The sequence below is a fragment of the Panthera pardus genome, unplaced genomic scaffold (genome assembly GCF_024362965.1).
Source record: "Panthera pardus isolate Hobbes unplaced genomic scaffold, ASM2436296v1 HiC_scaffold_27, whole genome shotgun sequence".
NCBI lineage: Eukaryota > Metazoa > Chordata > Mammalia > Carnivora > Felidae > Panthera > Panthera pardus.
Genome location: NW_026526843.1, coordinates 39,883,362 through 39,907,740, shown reverse-complemented (window position 1 = coordinate 39,907,740; position 24,379 = coordinate 39,883,362). Strand labels below are relative to the sequence as shown.

Below are 24,379 nucleotides of genomic sequence, written 5' to 3'. Positions count from 1 at the left end.
CCCAGCAATAGCACTGCTAGGAATTTACCCAAGGGATACAGGAGTACTGATGCATAGGGGCACTTGTACTCCAATGTTTATAGCAGCACTCTCAACAATAGCCAAATTGTGGAAAGAGCCTAAATGTCCATCAACTGATGAATGGGTAAAGAAATTGTGGTTTATATACACAATGGAGTACTACATGGCAATGAGAAAGAACGAAATATGGCCCTTTGTAGCAACATGGATGGAACTGGAGAGTGTGATGCTAAGTGAAATAAGCCATATAGAGAAAGACAGATACCATATGTTTTCACTCTTATGTGGATCCTGAGAAACTTAACAGAAACCCATGGGGAGGGGAAGGGAAAAAAAAAAGAGGTTAGAGTGGGAGAGAGCCAAAGCATAAGAGACTGTTAAAAACTGAGAACAAACTGAGGGTTGATGGGGGGTGGGAGGGAGGGGAGGGTGGGTGATGGGTATTGAGGAGGGCATCTTTTGGGATGAGCACTGGGTGTTGTATGGAAACCAATTTGACAATAAATTTCATATATTGAAAAAATAAAATAAAATAAAAATAAAGAGGAATGAGTGGTGTGGACCCTGACTCCAGGACCAGGAAGGAGTCAGATCAGCCCTATAGGAATATCACCCTCCCCACCCTGTCCCTGTGAGCCTCTTCTCTCCCCATGTCGCCGCCAGAGGCTCCCTGAGGTTCTGCTGTGGGAGGGGTCTCTGAGCTCCTTTAGGGCCTCTGCACCTCCCCCAACTTGATCCTTCTAGCATAACACAGACAGACGTCACAGGCTCAGTGCCTGCCTCCTGTATGGCACCTGGACCAAGACTAATCTTCTGTACCTTCTTGTGTGTCCCACAAGGCCTGGCACATAGTAGGTGAATGGTCTGGGGTAAAGAGGGATGGCCACTCCATGGCACTAGGCACTGCAGTCAGTATCCAGCCTCCTGAGGTCCCCATCTCCACCCTCATCAGCAAACTGGCCTGGAGTTGCCACTCGTCCCCAGTGCTGTCAGAGAAATGGGGACACGGGAGGTGGAGACGCGGGTATTCAAATGTTGCTTTGCAGCAGCACGAAGTGGCTCCTGAGGCTGGCAGCAGCGGAATCTGAGATCCCACTGGGGTCGAAGCCGGGCCCCACCACTTACTGCTTAGCCCGCGTATCTGGGATGATTTGCTTTGCTTCCCTGGACGTCGGTTTTAATTTCTGTCAGCTGGGGAGGATGCTGGGGTAAGAGAATGGATGTGAAGCCCGGGGACCGGCACCGAGTGCTCGCTGGATTATCCGCACGGCCCCTCCCCGGCTCCCCCGCGGGGGCCCGGCCAGGGGGGACGGGAGGCGGGGGCTCCTCCGCGGCCGACTGTGGGGCGGGCGCGAGGCAGCAGACGCCGTGTTTACCAGCGGCCTCGCTAGTTCGCCACCTCAGCCGCGGCTCTGGGGCCGAGCCAGTCGCCTCCTTCTTTAAGATTCTGGTCACAGCAGGGGCTGGGTTTCTAAGGCAGTCGTGATCTTTCTCTTTCTACAGACACCGCTGTCGCTCCGGTCGGCGCGGGGCACAGCCGGGGGCAGCGCGAAGGGGAGACGGCGACGGGGTTCCCGGGGCCGGGCAGCAGCCCAACCCCGGCCTGGAGAGGGCTCCGACAGTAAGTACGGCGCTCCGAGCGGCCGGGGGTCGGGCTCGCCTGGGAGGAGGCCAGAAAGCGGGGCACCCGGCCGCCGAGGCTGGAGTCTGGGGGATTTGGGAGGTCGGCAGCCGAGTGCCTGCCCCGCGCCCCCCCGCACCCCCGGCCCCCGCCCCCGACCCCTCCGAGTGACTCCGCGCGGGGCGGGCACGGGCCCCTGGGCCTGGGTGCGCGCCCCCTCGGCGCCCGCAGTCGGTGGACGGAGTTGGCGCGTCGGGAGCCGACCTCTGTCCGCCCGGCTGGGAGCCCCGAGCCCCCAAGGAGCCATTCCGGGCGTCGGGCCGCCGCGGGCCCCTTCGCCGCACCGCCCGCGAGGGAACTGGAAGACGAGATGCGCGGGGCTGAGGGTTTGGATGCCGTGGAAAAGTGGCGGCGTGAGCGGGAAGTTTTCCGCTGGAGCGGCGGGGAGCAAGGAGGGAGAGCAGGAGCAGGGAGAGCGGGAAGCCGGGAGGCAGTCGTTGGCGAGGGGAGACAGAGGTGACCCCTCCTGGGGCCCGGGCCCTACCCTCCCCGCCGCCCGCTACGCCCATCCCCCACCCCCTGGGCGAGGAGCCCCAGCTCCCGGGCTTCGAGACGCCTGCACCCCCCCACACACAACCCCCACCCCGGGCCCCAGCTTCCCCAGGGCCCAGCCGCCCTGGCTTGCCTGCCCTGCTGCCCTGGAATGGTCTCAGCGTTCACGCAGCATCGCGGGACTTAGAAACAAGACCACCCTATCAGATGGTGCATTACTTGTAGAAACCTTAGCAAATCGGGAAACGCCGGGGCATACCTGTCACTTTCTTTTCCTGAGCTGTGTAAAATTCAAGGGCGGGGGAGGGAGGGGCGGATGGCTGAGATCACAAAGGTGAGTTCATCCTAAGTCACTTAGCCTCCTGCTCAGAAAAGACCCCCATCTCCCTTCTGCTCCTCTGCCCCCAGTCACTCTCCTTTGCTGAGAGCACTGATGATCACAGTAGGCACATTGCTTTTGTGCCAAGCATTGGGCTAACAAGCTTTTAGGTAGCAGTAAGAGTCTGTGTACAAGAAGAACAGTAGCTGGCACTCACTTGGGGCTTTCTGTGTGCCTAGCACATGTAGTATATTTAATCTTCACAACAAAGCTGCGAGGTAGATCCTCACATTAGCACCATTTTACAGATGAGGAAATTGAAGTGATGGAAACTGAGAGATGGACAAGCCCAAGGTCCCACAGCAGGGGAGAAGCAGAGATGGGATCTCCACCCCCCCCCCCCCCCGCTGTTAGCCATGAGAAATGTTGTGAGAAATTGGCTTTAATGAAGTTGTAGAATGGTTTGTTTTCCCTACAGAAAAAGCTTGTTTATTCTGTAGATCGGAAGTTAGAGCCCAAGGTCCAAACGCACTTGAACCACCTTCATTACATTCCGTGGAGAAAGGCAAACCCAGTGGGCTGTAACAGGACAGTGGGTCCTGTTAGTAAGTGCCTAAATAGAACAAAGATCATAATCATTGCTAATAGCCATTATCGATGGAGCACTCACTTTGTATATTTAATCTTCACAGAGATACTTTTAAGTAGGTACTATCATGAGCCCCATTTTACAGATGAGGGAACTGAGACTCAGGAGATTGAGTAACCTGTCACAGAATTGGGATTCCAGCCCACACCCCAGGCTGGAGCTAACCTTTGGCAGGTTTGTTCAAGAGGCAGACGTTCCCTCATCACCTACCTGAGCTGGGCCCCTTGAGCTGTGCCCTCCCCAGCCAGTTGCCCAGAGCTCTGCACCGTTGTTCCCTCCTTTCCTCAGCCCCCGTTTGCATGAACAAAGGGATCGTACAAGTTGTAGAAGAAAGGGCTTCCCAGAAAACATGCAGCATTCTGTGTGAATTTGGGTTTTGTTGTACTAAGTGCCATGCCTGCAACATCAAGAAGTTGTTCTGCTTTATAAGTTTTATTAATTAGACAAGTGTCTGGTCTGCTGGCTTGGAGTTGTTAATCCAACATTATGGCTCTATCTGAGTACCTCTGCTAGGAATTATTTTCTGAAAAGTTTTTAGAGCCTTGCTTGCAATGCTGAGCAAAGCCATCTTTCCACCTCCTGGGGAAGGAGAGGGGGCTTGTGTCTTGGCCAGGATTTCGGTAGTAAGAAATACTGCTAACGCTTGAGTAGTCTTATTGCTGTCCTATTGATAGTCAGCCCTCCTACCCCCAGGATGGTCCCCTTGGGGTGAACAGAATGTGGCCGGGTCCCAAGGGGAGGGGCTCTTCTTCTTCACATGTGGCCCTGCGGGGGGACCCCACCACTGGCCCTGGCCCTGGCCCAATAAATAGAGCTGGCTTCAGTGGGCCCTCTTCAGTATGGCCATACTAGGGCATGTGAGCTTTGTGATTTTGGTCTCCATTACTGTGGATGCATCTCAGTGCATCTGCTGGCAAGCTACCCTTCCCTTTTCTTTCTCTGTTGTGAGAGGGGGGCCTTCCATGTGTAGCTTTTGGGCAGTGTGTAGATGTATGGCTGGTAACCCCAGCGCTGGGCTGTGTCTCTAGTCATCAGTGTGGCCTCCCTGAGTGCAGCGCCACATCTCCGAGGCCACGTGAAAGGAACCAGTAGGTAGCGCAAGTCCTCTGCCCTCATTCCTGCAACCAGAAATTGAAGATTCCCTTCAGTTTTGCCTGAATTTGTTCCATTATTTCTTCTTTTCATTGCAGAGGCTTAAACACCTAGAGGTTTCCCCCGTTCCTATTATTCGTTTGCTGTCACACTTGACATTCCTTTCCTGGAAGGTCCTTCGCCTTGACCATCTGCGGACTCCTATTCACCTTCACCACTCAGCTTAGTTGGGGGGGCGGGGAGGGGCGTCTGCTGGAAGTCATGGGGGTGGTGGGGAATGGGCCCTCCTCCGGAGCTCTCATAACATCCTCTGCTGCCCCTTGTGGTTCCAGGTGACACATGGTTTCATGTTTGTTCACACACCTGCTCCCACCTCAGACCACAGACTCTCTGAAAGGGAGAGATGGGGCCTGTTTTATCTTCATATCGCCAGTACCCAGCACCATGTCTGGCACATAGGAGGTACCTGGTAAATTTTTGTTGCATATATGAATAAATGCATGAATGAATGCATCTAAATTCTGGTGGAGGGAGCCCGTGACTCAAGCAAGGGTCTCTGCTATTGTTCCCCTTACAAGCAAGGAGATAGGAGCGAACTAGCATTATTCTACAATCAAGTCCCAGCTCTGCAGATTTTAATCACTGAAAAAAATACAAATACACTGTAATGCCAAAACTTGAATGCTTGGGGAAGGGCTTTTATGGTTAATAGAATGTTCTGGGTAACTGAGGGTTAGGCAAAAAAGCTATACACGCGCGCGCGCACACACACACACACACACACACACACACACACACACACACGCCTTTTTTCCTTACCCTTCTTGGTTCTTTCTAAAATGCCTGGGTCTGGTTTTCTACCTTAGTGAGTCAAGTCTGGGGTCCATCGTTGAATCTGTGTTCCTGAGGAGGGAGCCTGCAAGTTCTCAGGATCCCCTAGGATTTTGTCTCCCCCAAGTCTGGTTGGAGAGTAGGGTGCGATCTCCTTACCACCCCCACCTCCACCCAGAGACAAGCCCACAAGCCCTTAGAAGTTTGCAAATTTACTGCCCTTCACCTCCAGGAAACAGACAGCACCCCCTCACCAAACTAACAACACAGGTGAGGTGCAGAGTGTTTGCATGCTAACTCATGCTGTCTGATATAGTAACTCAGCACTTGCCCTTGCCCTTGGCTTTTATTCTTAGGTAGAGAGTCCACCAACCTCCCTCTCCCTTTTCTGATTCCATGAGAGCTTCCTTTTCTTTTTTTAATGTTTATTTATTTTTGAGAGAGAAAGAGAGAGAGAGAGAGAGAGAACACACACACACACACACACACACACATGGGGGAGGGGCAGAGAGAGAGGGGGACAGAGGATCCGACTGCTGACAGCAGTGAGCCTGATGCAGGGCTCAAACTCATGAACTGTGAGATCACGACCCAAGCCAAAGTCAGATGCTCAACTGACTGAGCCACCCAGGTGCCCCAGGATCTTCCTTTTCTTTAGGAAAGACCTTATAATTTGTTCTTCTCTCTCAGCAGAAAGATGCAATCAGGCAGGAGAGAAGGGGTCTCAGCCTGAAGCTGTATTTGGCATCTCTGGACACCTCCAGAGAGGGTGATATGATTTTATCAGTCCTCTGCTCACATAACCTCTTTTGTGGAGTTGCTCTTGGCCTGATTTCTGCACTGCCCCCACCTGGGTACTCCTGGATGGACATCTTGAAGATAGAGCACAGGGAGGAAGCCGAGGATTGCTCCTGTATTCTCCCTCACCAAAGGTCAGCCTGGTGCCTGCTGGGCATGGTGCCTGAGCTTCAGGTTCCACCTGCATCGTGTCAGGCAAGGAGGGGGCAGATGGGCATCTCGGCAAAGCCATGGGATAGATATGCCTTTCTCTCTCCAGGAATGTCTAGACTGGCCTGCCCATCTCCTCATAAGCTCCCCAAGGGGCCACTGGGGAGAAGACCTCTTGCCCCAGCAGAACCAGACATGAGAGAGAGGAAGAGGGAGAGTAAACCTCTCAACTTCCCGCTTCCTAGCTAACCTCTCCTGGCACCCCCTCCCTCACTCAGGCTGTTATCTCCGTGCCCCTGCCATAACCCCCCTGCTCCCTTCTGTCTCCAGGCCTGCTCTCAGTGCCCTCCCTCTGGACTGGCCCAAATATGGCCCCTCCTCTAGAAAACCTTCCCCTGCTGCTTCTGGAAGTCAGCAGAGGGTGGACAAGGGTGAAGTAAATAACTTCCAAGGTCCCTGCCAACTCTGAGATTCGGCTGTTTGACCAGAGTCAAGAGCTGGGGGCATCCTAAGATGGTGGCCCAGGCTGTCAATGCCTGACAGCCTCACGGATAGGAGGGAGACTGCACAGCCAGCCAGCCGAGTAGGCCCTTGTTTGGCTTCAGGAGGCTTTGCTGGGAGCCCTGTATAGCCAGAGCCTGCCAGGCAGCCCCCAGAGGGGTGCTATTTGAGCCCTGGATCTTTGGCTGCTAAAGGCAGCTACTTGTTGGGATGTTTCCAGCAGCTCCTGCCCACACCTGCTCCCCCTATCCAGCCTCCAAACCTTGTTTACAGTTCAGTCCTTGGCAGACTAGAGGCTAGGATCCAAGAGGAGAGAGAGATCTGGGTGGCCAGGGACCCTCTCCTGGCTTAGCATTCTGTGCCAGAGCACTGAAACCCAGCCTGGCCTCCGAGAGATGTGTTCACTGAGGGGAAGAATTCAGGCCTGCTGCTCCCTTCCATGCCAACTCCACTTTTCCCATTATGACCATTCCCTCCCAGCTTAAGGAATTCTCTCCCCTCCCTATTTTCTCCTCTTGATCTCATTCTCTTTCCCAAGAAGAATACAGCCTCTGGTGGCTGGGGGATCAACCCAGGTCAGGATGGCACCCCAGGTGTCTTCCTCAGGCTGTTTCAGATGTGCCCTTGCTCACCACGTCCCTATCTGTGAAATGGGGAGGGCCATCGTGGTGTCAGTATGGCATAACCACAGTGCCCCTTCCCAAAGAGCTTGACCACCCCAAGTCCCATATCAGAAGGCTCTGATTGGCATGTGACCCTTTTGCAGCTGCAGGAGACTGAAGGCAGAGCTGGGAGTGGCCCAAGGGCATTTAGAGAGCAGGTGAGGCATTGGAGTGGCCCCCAAAGAGCTAATATAAGTTGGTGGAGTTGGTGGCCATGGGTTCTCTGTTGGCCTCATCTTCCTCAAGCCTGTCCTTTGTCCTTCACTGTCTCTGAGGCCCTCCTCTTGTCTCACATCTCTACTTCTGTGTTTTTCTCTGCCTCTTGTCATGCCCCCACCCCAGCTCTGTCTGGCCCCCTTTCCCACTCAGCTATCTTCCCCTCCATTCCTCTCTCTCTCCCCCTCTGGCTTGATCTCTGCCTCTGCCTCCCTCGAGAAATACTTGGTGTGGTACATGGAAGGTGGGATCAGGGGTGCCCAGGGCTCTCTGGAGTGATGTGACCCCTCCTTTAAGCTTCCGTGAATATTTTCTTGCTCCTGTTCGCCCTCCCTGCCTCTGCCAGTGACAAGTGAGCAGGAGCTAAAATACAAGGATCTCCTTGCTAACTCCCACAGCTCAGTGGCAGCAGCTTCAGACCTTGTGACCCACAGTGCCATATGGCATCAGCCTCACATCTGGTACAGTCCTCACATCTGTCACTGGGCTAGCAGCCCCAGAAGGAAGGGTTTATGAGGGTATCTAGGCCCATTAGACAACATGTCTGAGTCTATTGGATGTGTAGCCCCTGAGGGGAGAAGTAAGGAGGAGCAGGGGGGTGGCTTCCCAGAGGGTCCTCTGCAGCATCTGCTCAGAGGCATCATCTGAGCATTGGTCTTTTGTGAGGTGACTCCAGGCTTCCAGGTATTTGTGGAAGGACAGATAGCCTCTGGCTCTCTACCTTCCCCCTGTGACCTGCTAGAACAGGTGACAGGTGTTCTCCATCCCAGCCCACTGGGGAACAGCAACTGTTTGGACAACCAGAAAATGAATCCAGACACAAGCAGGTTTTCTAGAAGATGCCTCTTCAGGCTCAGCTGAGGAGGAAGTTGCAGGGCCATGAAGAACTGGATGGTAATAGGGAGGCAGCCCTCAGAAAATAACCAGATCTGGGGTGCCTGGGTGGTTCAGTAGGTTAAGCATCTGACTTCGGCTCAGGTCATGATCTCAAGGCTCATGAGTTCGAGCCCCAGGTCGGGCTCCTCACTGGCAGCACTGAGCTCGGTTGGGATTCTCTCTCTGTCTCTCTGTCTCTCTCTGTCTCTGTCTCTGTCACTCTCTCTCTCTCTCTCTGCACCTCCCCATTTCTGCTCTCTCTCAAATAAACTTTAAAAAAAAAACCGGATCTTCTACCCAGTAGGAGACTGCTAGGAGTGGGAAGGGCTATCCAAAGCCATCCTGTCCGACCTCCAGGCCCCTGGCTGTTCTGAAAGAATTATTTGCCCTTTAAAGAAACATTCTTTTCCTGAGAAGGAATAAATGTTAGATTTCTCACACTCATACCCCTAAAAGGACTGGAGCCATGCCAGCTTCCATTTCTTCTTAGATCGTAGCTCTCCTATACTTTTCCATTCACTCCATTTGCTCCCCACCTTTGTATTTGGCCAGAGATGTTGAGGGGTTTCTCCCACCAGCCAGACTCCCCATCCAGAAACCTGTCTTTCACAGGCTGAGACAGAACCAGTAGGCATTTGATAATGAATTGCATGGAGTGGCCTAGGGATCATAATTTGTATGCCTCAGAATCACTCCTACCCAGGCATCCATCAATCCATTTAGAAAATATTTATTAATCACCTGCAATGTGCCAGGTACCATACTAGGTGGTAGAAATGCCATGTTGAACAAAAGAGACACAGTCAATACTCTTATGGAGTTTCTAGACAAATAATCACATAAATGAATATATATCGTGATGAGACTCCTGAGGGAAATAAACAGGCTGTAGTGATGGGGATGACCAAGGCAGAGTTCTCAGGGAAGGCTTCTGGCCTCTGTGAGGAGGCGATACTTAAGTGGGGACCTGAAGGGTGAAAGATCAACCATGTGGAGAATGGGAAAAGAATTTTCCAGGTGAAAAAGGAATGCCAAGTGGGAGGGCCTTGAGGTGGCAGAGAACTTGATGTGTTCAGAAATGGAAAAAAACACCAGTGGGGCCAGATTGTACCAGGCAAGAGTAAGAATAGCTTAAGAAGGGTTTGGCAAGGAGGACAGGAGGAGATCACACAGGGTCTCTCGCAGGCCATGAAGGAAGAATTTGGATGGTATTCACTTGTAGTGGGAGACATGTGCAGGGTTTTGAGCAGGAGGAGAGCAGCAGGATCTGATTTGGACTTTGCATTATCTATAGAGACCAGACTGAAGTGGAGGCAACTGTGGCCTCAGGGAGACCAGGACGGAGGCGTCTGCAGCAATCCAGGGGACGGATGATAGTCACTTGAACAGGGTGATAGCCGTGGAGATGGAGAGTGTTGGTCAGATTGAGAAGGAACAGCGACCAAGACTTACCAAGGGATTTGCTGTTGGGGGTGGGAGGGGGAGTGGTGATGGAAAGGGAGGGACAGGACTCAAGAATGACTCCAAGGTTTCTGGCTCGAGTTATTAAAGAGATGATGGTGCCATGTACTGAGATGGGGAAAGCTGAGAGAGGCCTAGACTGGGTGGGGGGGGGGGGGGGCTGCAGGAAGGGGAGTCAAGAGTTCAGTTTTGGACATGTTAAGTTTGAGAACTCTGTGAGACATAAAAGCAGAGATGACAGAACAGATCATTGGAATATAAGAATTTGGGAGCTCACAGAAGAGGTGTGAGTAGAATACAAATTTGGGATTGTGTGCATACAGGTTGTATTTAAAGCCAGGGGACTGAGGAGGGGCGCCTGTGTGGCTCAGTCAGTTAAGCATCTGACTTCGGCTCAGGTCATGATCTCACAGTTCATGAGTTCAGGCCCCACATTGGCCTCTGTGCTGACAGCTTGGAGCCTGGAGCCTGCTTCAGATTCTGTGTCTCCCTCTCTCTCTGCCCCTCTACTGCTTGTTCTCTCTCTCTCTCTCTCTCTCTCTCTCTCTCTCTCTCAAAAAAAAAAAAAAATAAATAAAGATTAAAAAAATTTTTTTAAAAGCCAGGGGACTGAGGAGACCACCTGGAAAGAGAGCAGAGAAGGGAAGGCCTGAGACTGAGTTGGGAAGAATGGTAATATCTAGTGATTCAGTAGCGGAGGAAAAGCCCACCAAAGAGATGAAGAAAAAAAAGTGGGCAGAGAGGTTGTTGGAGACTCAGGAGACCATCACAGAAGTCAAGAGAGAGTACTTCAAGGGAATGGCCAACTCTGTCCAAAGCCAATGAGAGGTTGAGTAAGATAAAAACTGAGAGTTGACCTTGAAGGCCATTGATGACCCTAACAAGAGCAACTCTATGGAGTGATGGATGTGGAAGCCAGATTATAATGGATTGAGGAGCAAGGGGAAGATGTCAAAGTGGAGACAATATGTGTGGAAAACTCTTGAGCAGTTTTTCTGTGATAGGGAGCAGGACAAAGGGACAGTGTAAGAGGACTGTGGCATGGAGGGAGGTGGTTTCAGTTTTTTCTCTTAAGGATGGGCTATTTCCATCAGCATGCTAGCATGATTCTAGAGAGGCGGAGAGATTGATGAGTTACGGAAGAGATTGAATGACCAAAGGAGCAAAATCCTTGAGAAGATGAGAGGGGATGGTACCAGAGCATAAATGAAGAGATGTACCATTAGTAGAAGAAAAGAAACATACTCCATTTTAATTGGAGGAGAAAAGGAATAAGGGGTACAACTGTAGGCGGGGTGGAGTATAGACTCGGTGACGGTAAGATGAGGGATGGAGCTCTCACTTGATGGTTTGTGTTTCCTCAATCACGTACGGACAAGGTCATCAGCTGAGGCATGTTGGGACCAATGGAGAGATGCAGAAGATTGAGCAAAGAGGAGGAATTATGAAATAATCACTTTAGAGAGTGAGAAAGTGGTGGCCAGACAGTACTGTGGGCCCACACCAGGTTTGAGACCGTGAATATAAAGTGAAAGCCTTGGACTCCACCATGTGTTTTTTTCTCCAACTGCCTTCAGGTACTTGGATGCAGGCACAGAGAATGCATATGGTTGAGGTCATTGAGGAATGAGGTTTTGCATGGCAAGAATAGTGAAAGACAAGGAAATAAGGGAGTTAAAGGCAGGTGCAAGAGAATGGTCATAATGGTAAACCAGGAGTTCTAATTTGGACATGAAGGGAAACAAAGATAAGAGGGAGCTTCAAGGACAGTAAGAAAGTAAATATGGGAGGGGTGCCTGGGTGGCTTAGTCAGTTAAGCTCAGGTCATGATCTCGAGGGTTCATGGATTCAAGCAGCGCATCAGGCTCCGTGCTGACAGTACAGAGCTGGCTTGGGATTCTCTGTCTCCCTCTCTCTCTGCCCCTCCCCGATTCTTGCTGTCTCTGTCTCTCTCAAAATAAATAAAGAAACTTAAGGGGAAAAAAAAAGAAAGTAAATAGGAGAAAGGTTTCAGGAAAGCGTCTCTGAGGAGGTGACATTTAAGCTGAGACCTGAATGGAACACAAAGAATGGAAGAAGAGATTTCTAGGAAAAGGGAATCCCAAGTGGGAAGTGAACAAGTGATCATGACGCTTCTAGTTATTTCTGCAGTGGGAGTCCCGTGGGAGGTAAACAGCCAGGATAAATGGGATAGGAGCAAATGGCAGGTTGGCGAGGGAGACTGGGGAGGTGGTGCAGTATCTGATGACCACCCAAAGTCTAGGTGTGACGATAGAGCGAGGAACCGAGTGAAGTGGGGGAAGCAGTTGCTGAAGGCCTCCCCATAGCCATGTGTATGTTCAATTCACTAACAATGATATCAAGAGTATGCAGTGGGCACAGCCATTTGGATGGTGGTTATCAAAAAAGAAAAACAGAAAATACTAACAAGTGTTGACAGGGATGTGGGGAAATCAGATTTTGCATTGTGGTTAAGAACGTAAAATGGTGCAAAGCACCTGGGTGGCTCAGGCATCTGACTCTTGATCTTGGCTCAGGTCATGATTTCATGGTTTGTGAGTTCGAGCCCCATGTTGGGCTGTGCACTGGCAGCTTGGAGCCTGCTTGGGATTCTCTCCTCCCCTGCTTTCTCTCTCTCTCTCTCTCTCTCTCTCTCTGTGTGTGTGTGTGTGTGCGTGTCTTCAAAAATAAACATTAAAAAATCTTTTAAAAAACAATGTAAAATGGTGCAGTCACTGTAGAAAATGATAGAGCAATTCCTTTAAAAAAATTCAACATAGAATTACCATATGACCCAGCAATTCCACTTGTAGGTATATACCCAAAAGACAGGAAGGCAAGGACTCAAACAGATAACTATGCACTCATGCTCACTGGCAGCTTTATTCATAATAGCCAAAAGGTGGAAACAACCCAACTGTCCATTGACACATAAATAAGATGTACCACACACATACACATGGAGTATTATTTAAACTTTAAAAGGAAGAGAATTCCAACCCATGCTCTCATACAGATGAATTTTGAAGACATTATGCTAGGTGAGATAAACCAATTAGAAAGGGCCAAATGTTGTAGGAGTCCACTTACATGGCTTCCTAAAACAGGCAAATCCATAGATACGGAAAGTAAAATGGTAGTTGCTAGGTTCTGACGGGGAGAGGGGAATGGGGAGTTGGTGTTTACTGGGTCCAGAGTTTCACTCTGGCATGATGAGAAAGTTCTGGAGATAGATGGTGGGGATGGTTGCACAACAATGTGATAAAATTGATGCCACTGAACTGTATGCTTAAAAATGATTAAAATGGTCAATTTCATGTATATCTTACCACAATAAAATAAGAATTGGAGTAGATGGGAAGATCACACGTGACCAGGAACCGAAGTCCTCAGTGAATGTGGGGGGACTATGCGGGAAGTTGTAGATAGCAATGGCGGGGCAGAAAAGGTGGTAGGGGTGGGTGGCAGGCGTGTTCCTCAAAGGAGCAGGATTTTTTGCAAAAGGAAAGAGGAGTAGTGGCTCACAGGTGGCATTGGCAAGCACGGAGGACACCTACCCCACATGCAGGTCTTGAAGGTCTTGAGTTTTGAGCATGAAAAAAAAAAACCCAGCTTCCATTTGAGAGGGCTGGTGGGCAAGTGATGTCCTCAAGGAATAAATCAGACCTTCATTGGGAGAGGAGGTGAAGGGTACTTTCAGAGAAGAAATTGACAACATCGGAGAATTTGCTGTGCTCCAGAGGGCAAAATGGAAGGGTTGGAAGGGAGAAGAGTGGCATTAGTGTACAAATAGACCACTGTGGGGAGGAGAGTCTGGGTTCTGAGGGGTTACCAGAGGTGAGTGGACATCTTTCTGGTGATGACCGAAATTAACAGGCACGTGGGGCCTTGTGAGCTGAGTCTCCTGTAGGGGAGGGTGGACTCAGAGGTGTATGGGAAGTCAGTTCTGAGGCCTGGGTCTCCACAATGTGTCCCCTCTGATGAGGTGACTCAAGGGAGGCTGCTTTGACAAGACAGCATAGGGATGCATCTCCATTCACTTGCATAGAAGCAGTCTGCTGAAGCCTCCCACCCTGTCTCCTCATTGCCTGCTGGGCATCTGCTCAGTCCACAGGTTCTTGGCAGAAATGGTGTAGGAGGGGCACTTGGGTGGGTCAGTAGGTTGAGCTGACTGTTGATTTCGGCTCAGGTCATGAACTCAAGGTTCATGGGTTTGAGCCCCTGTGTCAAATCCCACATCCCTGTTTGGAATTCTTTCGCTCCCTGTCTCTCTGGCCCTTACCCACATGCATGTGCATGCTCTCTCTCTCTCTCAAAATAAATAAATAAACTTAAAAAAAAAGAAAAGAAAAGAAACGATGTAGGAAGATTAGCCCTGGAGTCCCACAGACGTGGGTTAACATTGTGGTCCCACCACAGTGTGTACAGGTATATGTACTGGAACAAGTTGCTTAATCTCTCCTCCTAAATCTCAGTTTCCTTGTCTGTAAAGTGGCAGTAATACTGCCTCCTTAGAGGTTGTTGGACAGTGCCTGGTGCATAGTGAGTCCTCAGTAAATGGCGGCTGTTGTTGTTTTCTGCACTGTCCGCTCTTTCTTCGTGTTCCTCGCCTTAGTCCCAGATGTCTCGCGTACTCAGGCTGTCCTTCTGCTGACCAAACTCTTCAGTAGGGCTAAGTAGTGCCTAATCTATCCAGATCTTTCTCTCCTTTTCCCTAATGCAACCTTACTTGTCTTACTTCATATCCATTTAGAGCCTTCCCTATTTTCTTCTGGGATAAATTGGATTCAGCCAGTGAGTCCTTTGTTGGTATGACTTTATGTGTCCAAGAAAGCATTTGTATTCTAACTGGGGCCTTCAATGCCATAACCCAATGGAATAAAAGCACCTCAGTCCTCCCTCCTGATTGTGGCCTTCCCATTGTCTGAGAATAGTGATCTTTAAGATCCTTGTTTCTCCAAGTGTGGTCTGTGGACCGACAGCATGGGCACCACCCTGGAATTTGCTAGAATCTCAGACCCTACTCCAGACCTACTGCATCAGAATCATTCTGGCAATGCCCCTAGGTGATTCGTATGCACATTCGAATTTGAGCAGCATTGCTGGAGTAAGAAGCAGCTAGCCAAAGCAAGGCCTCCTTTACAAGAAGAGTTTGTGTCCAAGCTCCTTACAAGAGGACTCCCAGAGCAGCTGCTTCAGAGCCCCAGGGATGGGGCTCCCATCCTCAACACCAGGAATAGATGGCATCTCCTGGGGACCCAGCTGCCATGCTGGATCTCTGGAGCGTCTGGGAGAGTCAGGCTCCTGTGATTGGAATCAGACAGCTAATTGGCCCCACAAGGCTCCAAATCCTACCAGTTGTGAGGGGAGGGACAAGACTTTCCAAGGAGCCAACCAAACAAAGAAAAGGGAGCTAAAGGCAAGGAGGGATGGAGAACTAAAAGCTGATGCCTGGGAATCTAGCTGTTACATTTCTATCTTCCTGCCCAGAAGTGTCAGGCAAAGAGCATTAGCTCAGAATCAATCCATCTTCTCAGTTCTCTTGTCCTTTAGCCATGTCCTGCCTAGCAACAGTTGACAGTAGGAACTCCAGCTACCAGTCTCTCTCTGGATGGCAGGAGGGATCTGTTTAGCCCACAGAGGAACTGGTGTCAGGGTGTCCACAGAGAGCCAAGTCAGCTGATAGTTGGACCAGGAAAAGAGCTGCCTGGGAAATGAGGAGACAGAGTCCATCGTGGGGTGGCCTCTTGCCGGCAAGAAGTTGCTGGGGGAAGGGCCTGGGTTTGGTGTGAAGCCGGTGAAGTTTATCTGCAGCTCCCTTCCCCTTGCTCCTCCAGCCACCCCGAAAGAGGCTACCAGTAATATCACCACCTCTACATCTGCGTGATGCTTTTAACCTTCCAAAGTGCTTCTGTAGCCATTATCTCATTTCATTCTCCCAGCAACGCTGAGTGAACAGGATCAGAGACATGTTAATTAGGACGTGGGCGGGCCTTCCAGACTCAGCCAGGACATGGGGTGCTGCTGGCCACGGGCTTGGGCCAGCCCTGTGGTGAAGACTGAACAGCCAGAGGGTCCAGAACCCTGAGTGGCTGTGGGTGGGGGTGCCAGGATTGTGGGCCCCCTCCGAGAGATTTGGCTCCAGCTGGGCTGCTAATGTGCTTAGCCTCCATGGGTCACTTAGCCTGGAGGCTGGGATGGAGGAGGAGCAGTCACCAAGCCTATTTGGCAAGATAGTTAGAGACTGGGAGGAGATAATGGATGTGAAAGCACCTTTTCTCAGATGAGGTAATGGGTGTAAAAATGAAAAGAACCACTTGGCTATAAAGTGTCATTATTGTTAGGCAGAAGAGAAAGGCGAGGCTTTTACCCAGGTCACTGGAGTGGGGTGCAGGGACACCTTTAGAGGCCTTGGGCACAAAGGGATCAGAATAAAGGCATTGCATGTGCAGGGGCAAACAACAGAACATAGCAGGTCCCAGAAACAAAGCTGGGGCGGGGGAGGGCCACAAGCTCTGGCTGCTTCATCATTTTGCTCAGGGTTGCCCTGTTTGAGGGACCAAAACCCAAACATCTTTCAAAGGTAAATTGCCTTTTTCCCCCCAGGAGGGAAGTCACGTGCTCCGTGGACAGCTGAGCTCCTCTCATCTGTCACTGGTTGCCTGCATTGTCACTCCCAAGTCTCCAGGCACTTAGCAAATTTCGGAGAGACTGAGCTCTAGTCACTGAAAGATGCAAACCCCAGGAGGGAAGGGACAACTTCCATTTGCATTGTAAAATGGCCTTCTGGGCTGTTAACGGAGGTGTGTCTTCCCTGACCAGAGACACTTGGGAAGGCGCAGGTGAGGAAAGGGCTGCTTGCAGATTCAGGGGAGGATCTAGTTAGGGACAGTTAGCCCAGCTCAGTTAGGGACAGCCTGGGGACGAATGTGTTTTAGACATACCCAGAGACACTTCTGCGGCTGTGGGAGAAGCTGTTGGGTTCCTTGGGGAAACATGGAGGTGCCTGTGGACAGAGCTCGGCATCTTGTCTCCCTTCCCATCACTGCCCTTTCCTGGCCATCCAGCACATTTCCTGCCTCCTCCATGGGGCTCTCTGTGGCTTCTCTACCCCCTTCTCTGAACACACATGTTAGACCTTAATTATGGACTTTCTATGGTATTCTCAGTTACCACTCTAATTGTTCAGAGTTCATCTCTCTTTCCTCCCCACGCTAGATTGGAAGCTCTTTGAGGGCAGAAGAGATCTGTAACTCCTGTGTCCCTCGAAGCTCTGAGTAGGCACTCAATAAATACTTGTTGATGGATTCACATGAGTCAAAACAGTAAAGCAAAAACACTTGTGTCACAAAAGGCTCTTAGCTTATTGGTTCCTCTGGTTCCAGGAGTGTTTATCTGCATCATTATTGGCTGTGCCTCTGGCCCAATGGGAGACTAAAGTGTGCCCAGCTTCAGAAAAAGAAAAAGGCAGCAAAACTGAGGCTGCAGTGGCCAGGGGGCCCTGAGCTCAGGACAGTGTACCGAGCACTTCCACTTGTGCCTGGATCTTTCTAGCAAGTGTCCCTGCTCCCCACCCCACAGGCTGCACAGCCCCACAGGCTCTCATCCTCTGGCCTGCCCTAGCTGTTGTTCATGTCAGAAATGAGCCGGTGTCACCCCCAAGAAGAAGCTCGTTCAGTGCCAATGAGATTGGAGACAGGAAGCAAAGGGCTCATTTCGGAAGCAGCCCCAGGGGTGAGGCAAGATGGCAGCCGCAGAAAGATGTTCTCTGGCTCCCTTCAAGGCCGAGCTCCTGCCTGCCACCAGGAGCAGAAATGAGAGAGGTACCAGCCTGAGGCCACCCTCATCAAGGCCCTGTCCTTCAGGGGTGCCTATCTAGGATACCGGCCAGCCATGTTCCAGCTTCTGAATGACTTTCCATTGAAAAATGACCACTTGTCTTACCAGCATGAGAGGGAAGGAGCCAGTTTCTGAATTTACCTTCAGGAGGCCTGACCTCATCCTGACCAGCCCCTTCTGCCTCCGTAAGGGGTACCCCGACAGACACACCCCAAGCCAGCTTGGGTGCAGCCAGTGTTGATGTGACTGGACTTAAGTAAGCCATGGTCTGTCTTCCTTCCTGAGTTCTTCTATGAGAGAGACAAAGGTCCCAAGACTGTGAATTTTCCTTTTGTGCAATTACTCTAAATCTCCCACACCCTGATAAATAGTCCTCAAGTCTCAGTATCGAATTTGTGTCCTGATAAACAACCAACTCACTTGAAACCATTTGCAACTGAGGAATTTGGTATTCCTAGCCTGCCAACAATCCCCCTCATGGTGTCAGAACCTCCCACTTCTTTTACAAACCGTATACTAGTTTGATTAATTATCTCTTGCCCTTCTGTATCTTGTTCAGAAGGGCCCTGCCTGGAATCTGAATTTTTGAGCATACACACAGTGGGACTAGGGAACTCAATCCCATTTGTTAGACCAGAAAGCCTGGGGGCTGAGCGGTGCCGAGGCAGGGAGGTAAGGTTTTGAGTCTCTTGACTCTGTTGTCTTCTATTCCACCTCCACCTGCCCTGCCTGTTGGCCATTCTTCCCCTTTTTACCTCCTTCCCTGCGCCTGGCACCCAGTGCCCTCTCACAAGCTCCATGGTCCCCATGCCCTCACCCCTCAGGGCTCTTCACTCAAAGACTGTGCTCAGACCCATCTTTGCTTGCAGTCCGCCTCACCCTGGCCCTTGCTGTAGAACCTTCCTGAAGTCCTTGTGAAATTTTCCTAAGCTTCAACGACTTCATTTGTGGGCATCGGGAGAGCCATCTGCAGTCTCTCACAGGTATTGGGGCGGCAATTTTTCTTCTCCCGGCTCATTGGGGTTCTCTCTGGCAGCCACAATACACAGCTCCCCTGCTTGCCCATAGGAGCCATTTTCCAGTTGTCCCATTAACTGAAATAAGTTGGCATTATGTACAATTGTGTACAGTGATGGTCCTCAGCATTAGCTCATTTGTTTGTGTATGCCATCTAAATAGTTTATTCTTATATATGGTCTAAGGGATATTAAAGTTTATAATTGCACAAGGACTTCATGAAGGTGTATTCTGAAATGACTTTGCTTCCCTTCCCCACTTACTTGCCTTTTTGGTGGTCCCTTCCTCAAGGTTTTGGTTTCCCTTCGGGAGTTATTAGCCAACTTAGTGGGCAATGCTGGTTAACTTTCATAATAACATATTTGCATTTACGCTCCTTCTAGAGAGTCCCCATATGTTGGAGGAAAGGGCTGACTCTAATGTCAAGTTCTGTGCCAACAGCTTTTTTCTGTTGGCTCTGGCCCTGTAGACAGTGGCTTTTCCTTTCTAGACGTGTCTTTCTTCAGCCTGAGATATGAGGCCGCCATTGCCTCTGCTGGTTCCAGAGGACGCAGGAAGCTAAACGTGTGAACTCTCAGATGCCATGGCCAGCACCCTAACCAGTGTCCCTCCCAGCTGGCTCTGAGGCTTAGTCGCCTTTGCGTCTTGTTTTGCTCCCATCTTCCCCTTCCCTCAGTCATGTGATGCAGGAAGAGAGCGCAAATGATATGGAATGTGAGCAGCTGCCAGCCGAGACACTGCGACAAGTGACCATTCACCGAGACCCTATATATGGCTTTGGCTTCGTGGCTGGCAGTGAGCGGCCTGTGGTGGTGCGGTCTGTGAGGCCAGGTAGGTGTTCTTCAGAGTGTCCCCCTGGCCCTGGATCCTATCCCCCAGCACCCACTCATCTTCCCAAAGAGCAGAGCTCCCCAGCTCACTGTTGTATTCCCCAGGAATTCACAAAGAGTGGGCAAAGACTTGCCAACTAATAACCGTGTGAGGGAGCTGGGCTTTGAGAGTGATTGACGCAAGCCATGGAGGCTGCCTGGGGCCTAGACAGAGGCCACAGTTGATGGTTTAGTAGGGTAGGACCTCATTCTTAATAAAGCCTCCCTTTGCATAGAACCTTTGTAAAAGAGCCAGACTGCCTTTGGATGAGAAATACCTATTCAAGTGAATTCAACAAGTATTTATAAATTGCCTACTCTAAGCGCAGCAAGACTATAGGGAAAGTATAGGACACAGTTCATGTCCCCAAGAATCTAGCCATCAGGCTGTGGAGACTGCTACACAGTCATGAAAAAGGTCAGCCCTTGAAGACTGGAATCAGGATACAGGTCATAGGTGGGAGAGAAGGGGAGAGGAGAGTGAAATCTCCAAATACCACAGTGGCAGTAACAGCAGCCACCATTGATTAAGAACCCATTTTATGCTTTCATCATCTTGCTTAATCCTCACAGCCAAGCCTGCAAGGTAAGTAGTCATTCCCATTTTGCAAATGAGGAAACTGAGGCATAGAGGAAAGGAAATGACCTGTCCAGGGGCACTCGCGGAGGAAACAGCAGAGTCAGGACTTGACCCTGGGCCTGTCTGATGCCACACGGGAGAAGCAGGGCTTGAATGGGACCATATGGAGCAAAACAAGGGAAAGCCCCACCTGAACTGTGGAATCCTGCCATCATGAATGAGATGGGAAATGGCCCAAGCACTGTTTTGTTCCACATCTGCTAGGCATTGACAGAAAAGACAGAAAGAAGCTTTATTCCTGGCTTGCTGGGCCTGAGGCTTTGGATGTTTACAACAGTTTCTCGCTCAGTCAAGAGGAGCAGCCGGAGTACAAACTGGTCTAGCAGAAATTTGATGAATTTTGCAATCCTCAAAGGAAAAGAAAAAGATTTTTGTAAGCTCCCTTTTCAACTAGAGGGCATAGAGAAAAAAATAAAAAGTAAACAATTCAGTACAGGAGTTCGTGGCTGACCTAAGGCTCCCAAGTCAGTCATGCAGTTTGGTGGAAAGGCTTTTGAGTCTCTGATCAGAAATCAAATCTGTCCTGGGTAGGAGGAATCAGAAAAAAAAAACTGAGTAACAGACCACCAGGAGCCCCTGCTTTTAACTTCAAAGGAGATGGGATTTACAGGGCTGAAGGAAGCCCCTAAGCCTAGAAAAGGCAGTCGGCTTCAAGCCGTATGAAAATGAAGAGGCAGAGTTGGAGGAGTGGAGAGAAGGAAAGCCACAGGCAAGAGCCACAGAAAGTCATGGGGTTGGCAGGCACAGTTCTCTAAAGATGTGGGCTGATTTAGAGAGCTGTTTCTAAACAGCTCCGGTGGCTCCGGTGGCTCTCACACACAGAGGACTTTTTGGTTCTGTACTTGAGATGATAAGATACAAGACAAGGAGCATCCTATAGAGAAACAATCACTATTGAGCAAGCCAACAAACCATCCATGAGAGCAGGAGAGTTGAGTTCAATGAGGACCTCTTCCATTAAAAGGAGGGAAGGGAGGGAGGGAGGAATAAGTGGCCTCTACGAAAAGACTGGCATTTTGTCAGAAGTAGGTAGAAGGAATGAAATGAGTTGAAGGGATCTCCCCTTTGGAGGATAATAACTCCCATTTATCGAATTCTTACCAACATCGATCAACAGTTTTTTAAGCGCTGTACATTCATCATCTCCTTCATCCTCCCAACGTTCTTGTGATGTGTAGTCACTGTTATTTTCCCATTTTACAAATGAGGAAAGAGAGACTCACAGAGATTAAATGTCTCGTGCAAGGTCACACAGCCAGTGAATTGCAGATTTGGAATTGGAGTTCGGATTGGACTGGCTGCACCACCCTGTTCCCTGCTCTTGAAGCCACTGTGCCATCAGGAGACTTGGCCTAGTGGGTTGAGGGCCAGTGCAGCTGGAGTGGTGAGTTTGCTCGTCGAGCCACATAGCCACCCTCAGCACACAGGCCCCATGCTCCTGAGCCATTGGGCCATGCTCAAGTGACAGAGTTGTTTTGTATGTTCATGCTTCTGGAATTTGCACAGCACACTTCTTTGTAGAGAGAGGGAACAGTTGGGATTCTGCCCTTTGCAGCAGACACAAACAAGAGTCAAGGCTGGTTTGAGAGTGGGACACATCAGTAAATATTTCTTTTGGGTTTGAGTGGGGCTAGGCCTGACTTCTCATTCCAGCTGAATCTCTGAAAAGCTTTTCTCCTTGATCTTGGCTAAACACCAGAGGCAATGCACCCTGTGGCACCCCTCTACCCCCCACCCTTTACTCCAACCAAGGAGGTAGGGCCCTTAGACAAGTCTGGCTTCTTAACCTCGGCAGTAGAGATGGGAAGGAGAGAAAGCAAATTTCTGACTACCTGTGATTTAGGGTCTGTGCTTGTTCCCTTATTTACTAAAGAGCAGCATCTCTCAGAGATGAAAGAAAATAAACCCTTTGGGGGTCTTTTAGTCCATCCCCCTCTCTTCAGGCAGGTGAATGCCTAAATCATTCCAGACCAGTGAGTATGAATGTTGCTCAGGTAAGAAGATTCCTTCTCATACCTCCCTTCACCTATACCAGTGTCGGTAGCCTGGACGTCATTCCTCAGGCCTCAGCTGATCCCTCCTGGTGAAAGGGAAATCCGTGTCCCTCTTTAGAACCAGGCCAAGAAAGCACATTTATTAACCTTGTCTGAGGGCCAGGCCTGGGCTTGGGACCTTCTGCTAGCACACCACTCCCAGCCACAGGAGGTCCACGCTATACTTGTTCTTCAGTCTTCTGCCCTGTGTCTGGCACAGGCAGCAGTGGCATGAACAATACCCCTACCACCAGCCATTGCAGCGCGCGCTGTTTCCTACATGCTTCAGGACCCGCTTCAGCTCCTTCAGGCACTGGCGACTCCCACCCAGACCTGCGCTTTCCCAGCAGTGGCTCCAAGCCCTCATGCCTCTCTCCTCTCCTCTGCAGGAGGCCCCTCTGAGGACAAGCTCCTGGCTGGTGACCAGATTGTGGCTATTAATGAGGAGGACGTGAGTGAAGCCCCCAGGGAGAGGTTCATAGAACTTATCAGGTAACAGGGGCCTCTTGGGCCTTGGCAGGTAGCTGAGCACTGACCCCTCCCCTGTCCCACCGGTGGAATATGGGCTCCCACAGTCCTCTGGCCCTGAGAGGGAAGCTCTTCAGGCAGAGAAGCCCTAGCCAGAAGCCCTGCAAGAGCTTCCTGCAAGAGCTCACCTGCAAGAGCTCACCTCACGTCCCTCCACCTTACCACAGCCCTCACCCGAACCCCTTGGTGTTTGATTTACTGTGCAGTGGGACAGACCAGTTGAGCAATGAGAACCAAACAAGCCATTAAAAGAACATTCTGAGATAAGCACAGTGTGAGCAAGACATTGTTTCTCACCTCTCCATGCCCTCCCCAAAGGAAAAGAAAATCTGAATCTCTGGCCGATGGATTTGGGAAGGGAACCTCGCATTGTGTATTTTGCTCACTGTGTGTGTGACCTGTTAGTGCCCTCCACAGATGGGGGCAAGTGAGAGAGAGAAAAGAGTACCAGGGGGACCACAACCATCTGTACATGGGAGTGATCATGTTGGCGTTTCCCCTTCCTCACCCCTACACATACCATACATGCATACCATGCATACCACACCACACATGCACACACACACACACACACACATACACACACACACAAACCATGAACACTACATACCATATACACATACCCTACACAAACCATGCATACCACATGCCACACACACCATGCACACCACATACCATGCACACACACCATGCATAACACAAACCATACACACACACCTTACACCACCATGCACACCACATATCACACACACACCCTACACAAACCATGGACTCTACATACCGCACACACCATGCACATCATATACCACATACCACACACACACCATACATAACACATACCACACACACATCCCACACACAAGCCATGCCTACCACATGACACACACACACACACACACACACACACACACCAGGCACACCATGTACCACACACACAAACCATGCACACTACATACAACACACACACCGTGCATACCACATACCACACACACATCCCACACACAAACCATGCATACCACATAACACACACACACATACACACACTGTACACACTCCCCTACCTTATACTCCCACCACATGCACACATACACACCACCCACATGCCCCCTTGCATAGATGTATTTATAAGGAATAAAAGGATAGAGGTGTTCTAAAGGATACCTTAAAGGATAAAGGCTCTAAATTGCATGGGTTGTCTTCATTTTTGGTGACCTTGGCTGTCTCCTCCCAAATGGAACCATGTGCCTCCCCCCACCTCTCTCTGTGCCTTGTGTAGTCTACTCTATGTCTGCCTCCATCTCCTTCAAGCCCTCCTGGTTTAGAATGTTTTTTGTCCCACTCATCTTTCTTGTTCGCCAGAGCCCCTCCCTCCCCTTCAAAGGCGGACCTAGCACTTGTATATGGGACAACACCCTCTCACAAGCTCTGGAGGCACTTGGAATACCCCCTCCTGAAGTCCAGAGCAGGCCTTCCTTGACAGGCTCCCCTCCAGCTCATATCTTGGAATACATCTGGTCTCTAATGACATTTAGTTTGTCTCTTCTCCAAGTTCAGTTGTCCATTGCATCCCCCCGCCCCATTCCACCCTTCACCCTCCACCACCACACCAAAATTGGGTAAGTCCTTTCAACCCCATGAGGACATGTTGGGGTTCTTTCAGCCTGGCCCTCCAGAAGTCCTTGCTTTGCTTCCAATGAATATCTT

The 24,379-nt window shown here is 50.4% G+C and overlaps 1 protein-coding gene across 5 annotated transcripts in view; it reads left to right on the top strand.

Annotated features, from left to right (window-relative positions):
- The first annotated feature begins 1,372 nt into the window (after positions 1 to 1,372).
- The window catches only part of FRMPD3 (FERM and PDZ domain containing 3), an 85,568-nt gene continuing 62,561 nt past the window's right edge, over positions 1,373 to 24,379 (top strand). Inside the window, exons 1-3 of one of the 5 annotated variants that reach the window (XM_019435674.2) lie at positions 1,373 to 1,642; positions 19,282 to 19,436; positions 22,537 to 22,639. In XM_019435674.2, coding sequence (XP_019291219.2) covers positions 19,289 to 19,436; positions 22,537 to 22,639 — 251 coding nt within the window. In that variant the 5' untranslated portion in view covers positions 1,373 to 1,642; positions 19,282 to 19,288. Of the gene's footprint in view, positions 1,643 to 19,281; positions 19,437 to 22,536; positions 22,640 to 24,379 lie in introns of those variants that run through there. The other 4 variants (XM_053891287.1, XM_053891288.1, XM_019435678.2 and 1 more) reach the window with 4 other exon arrangements.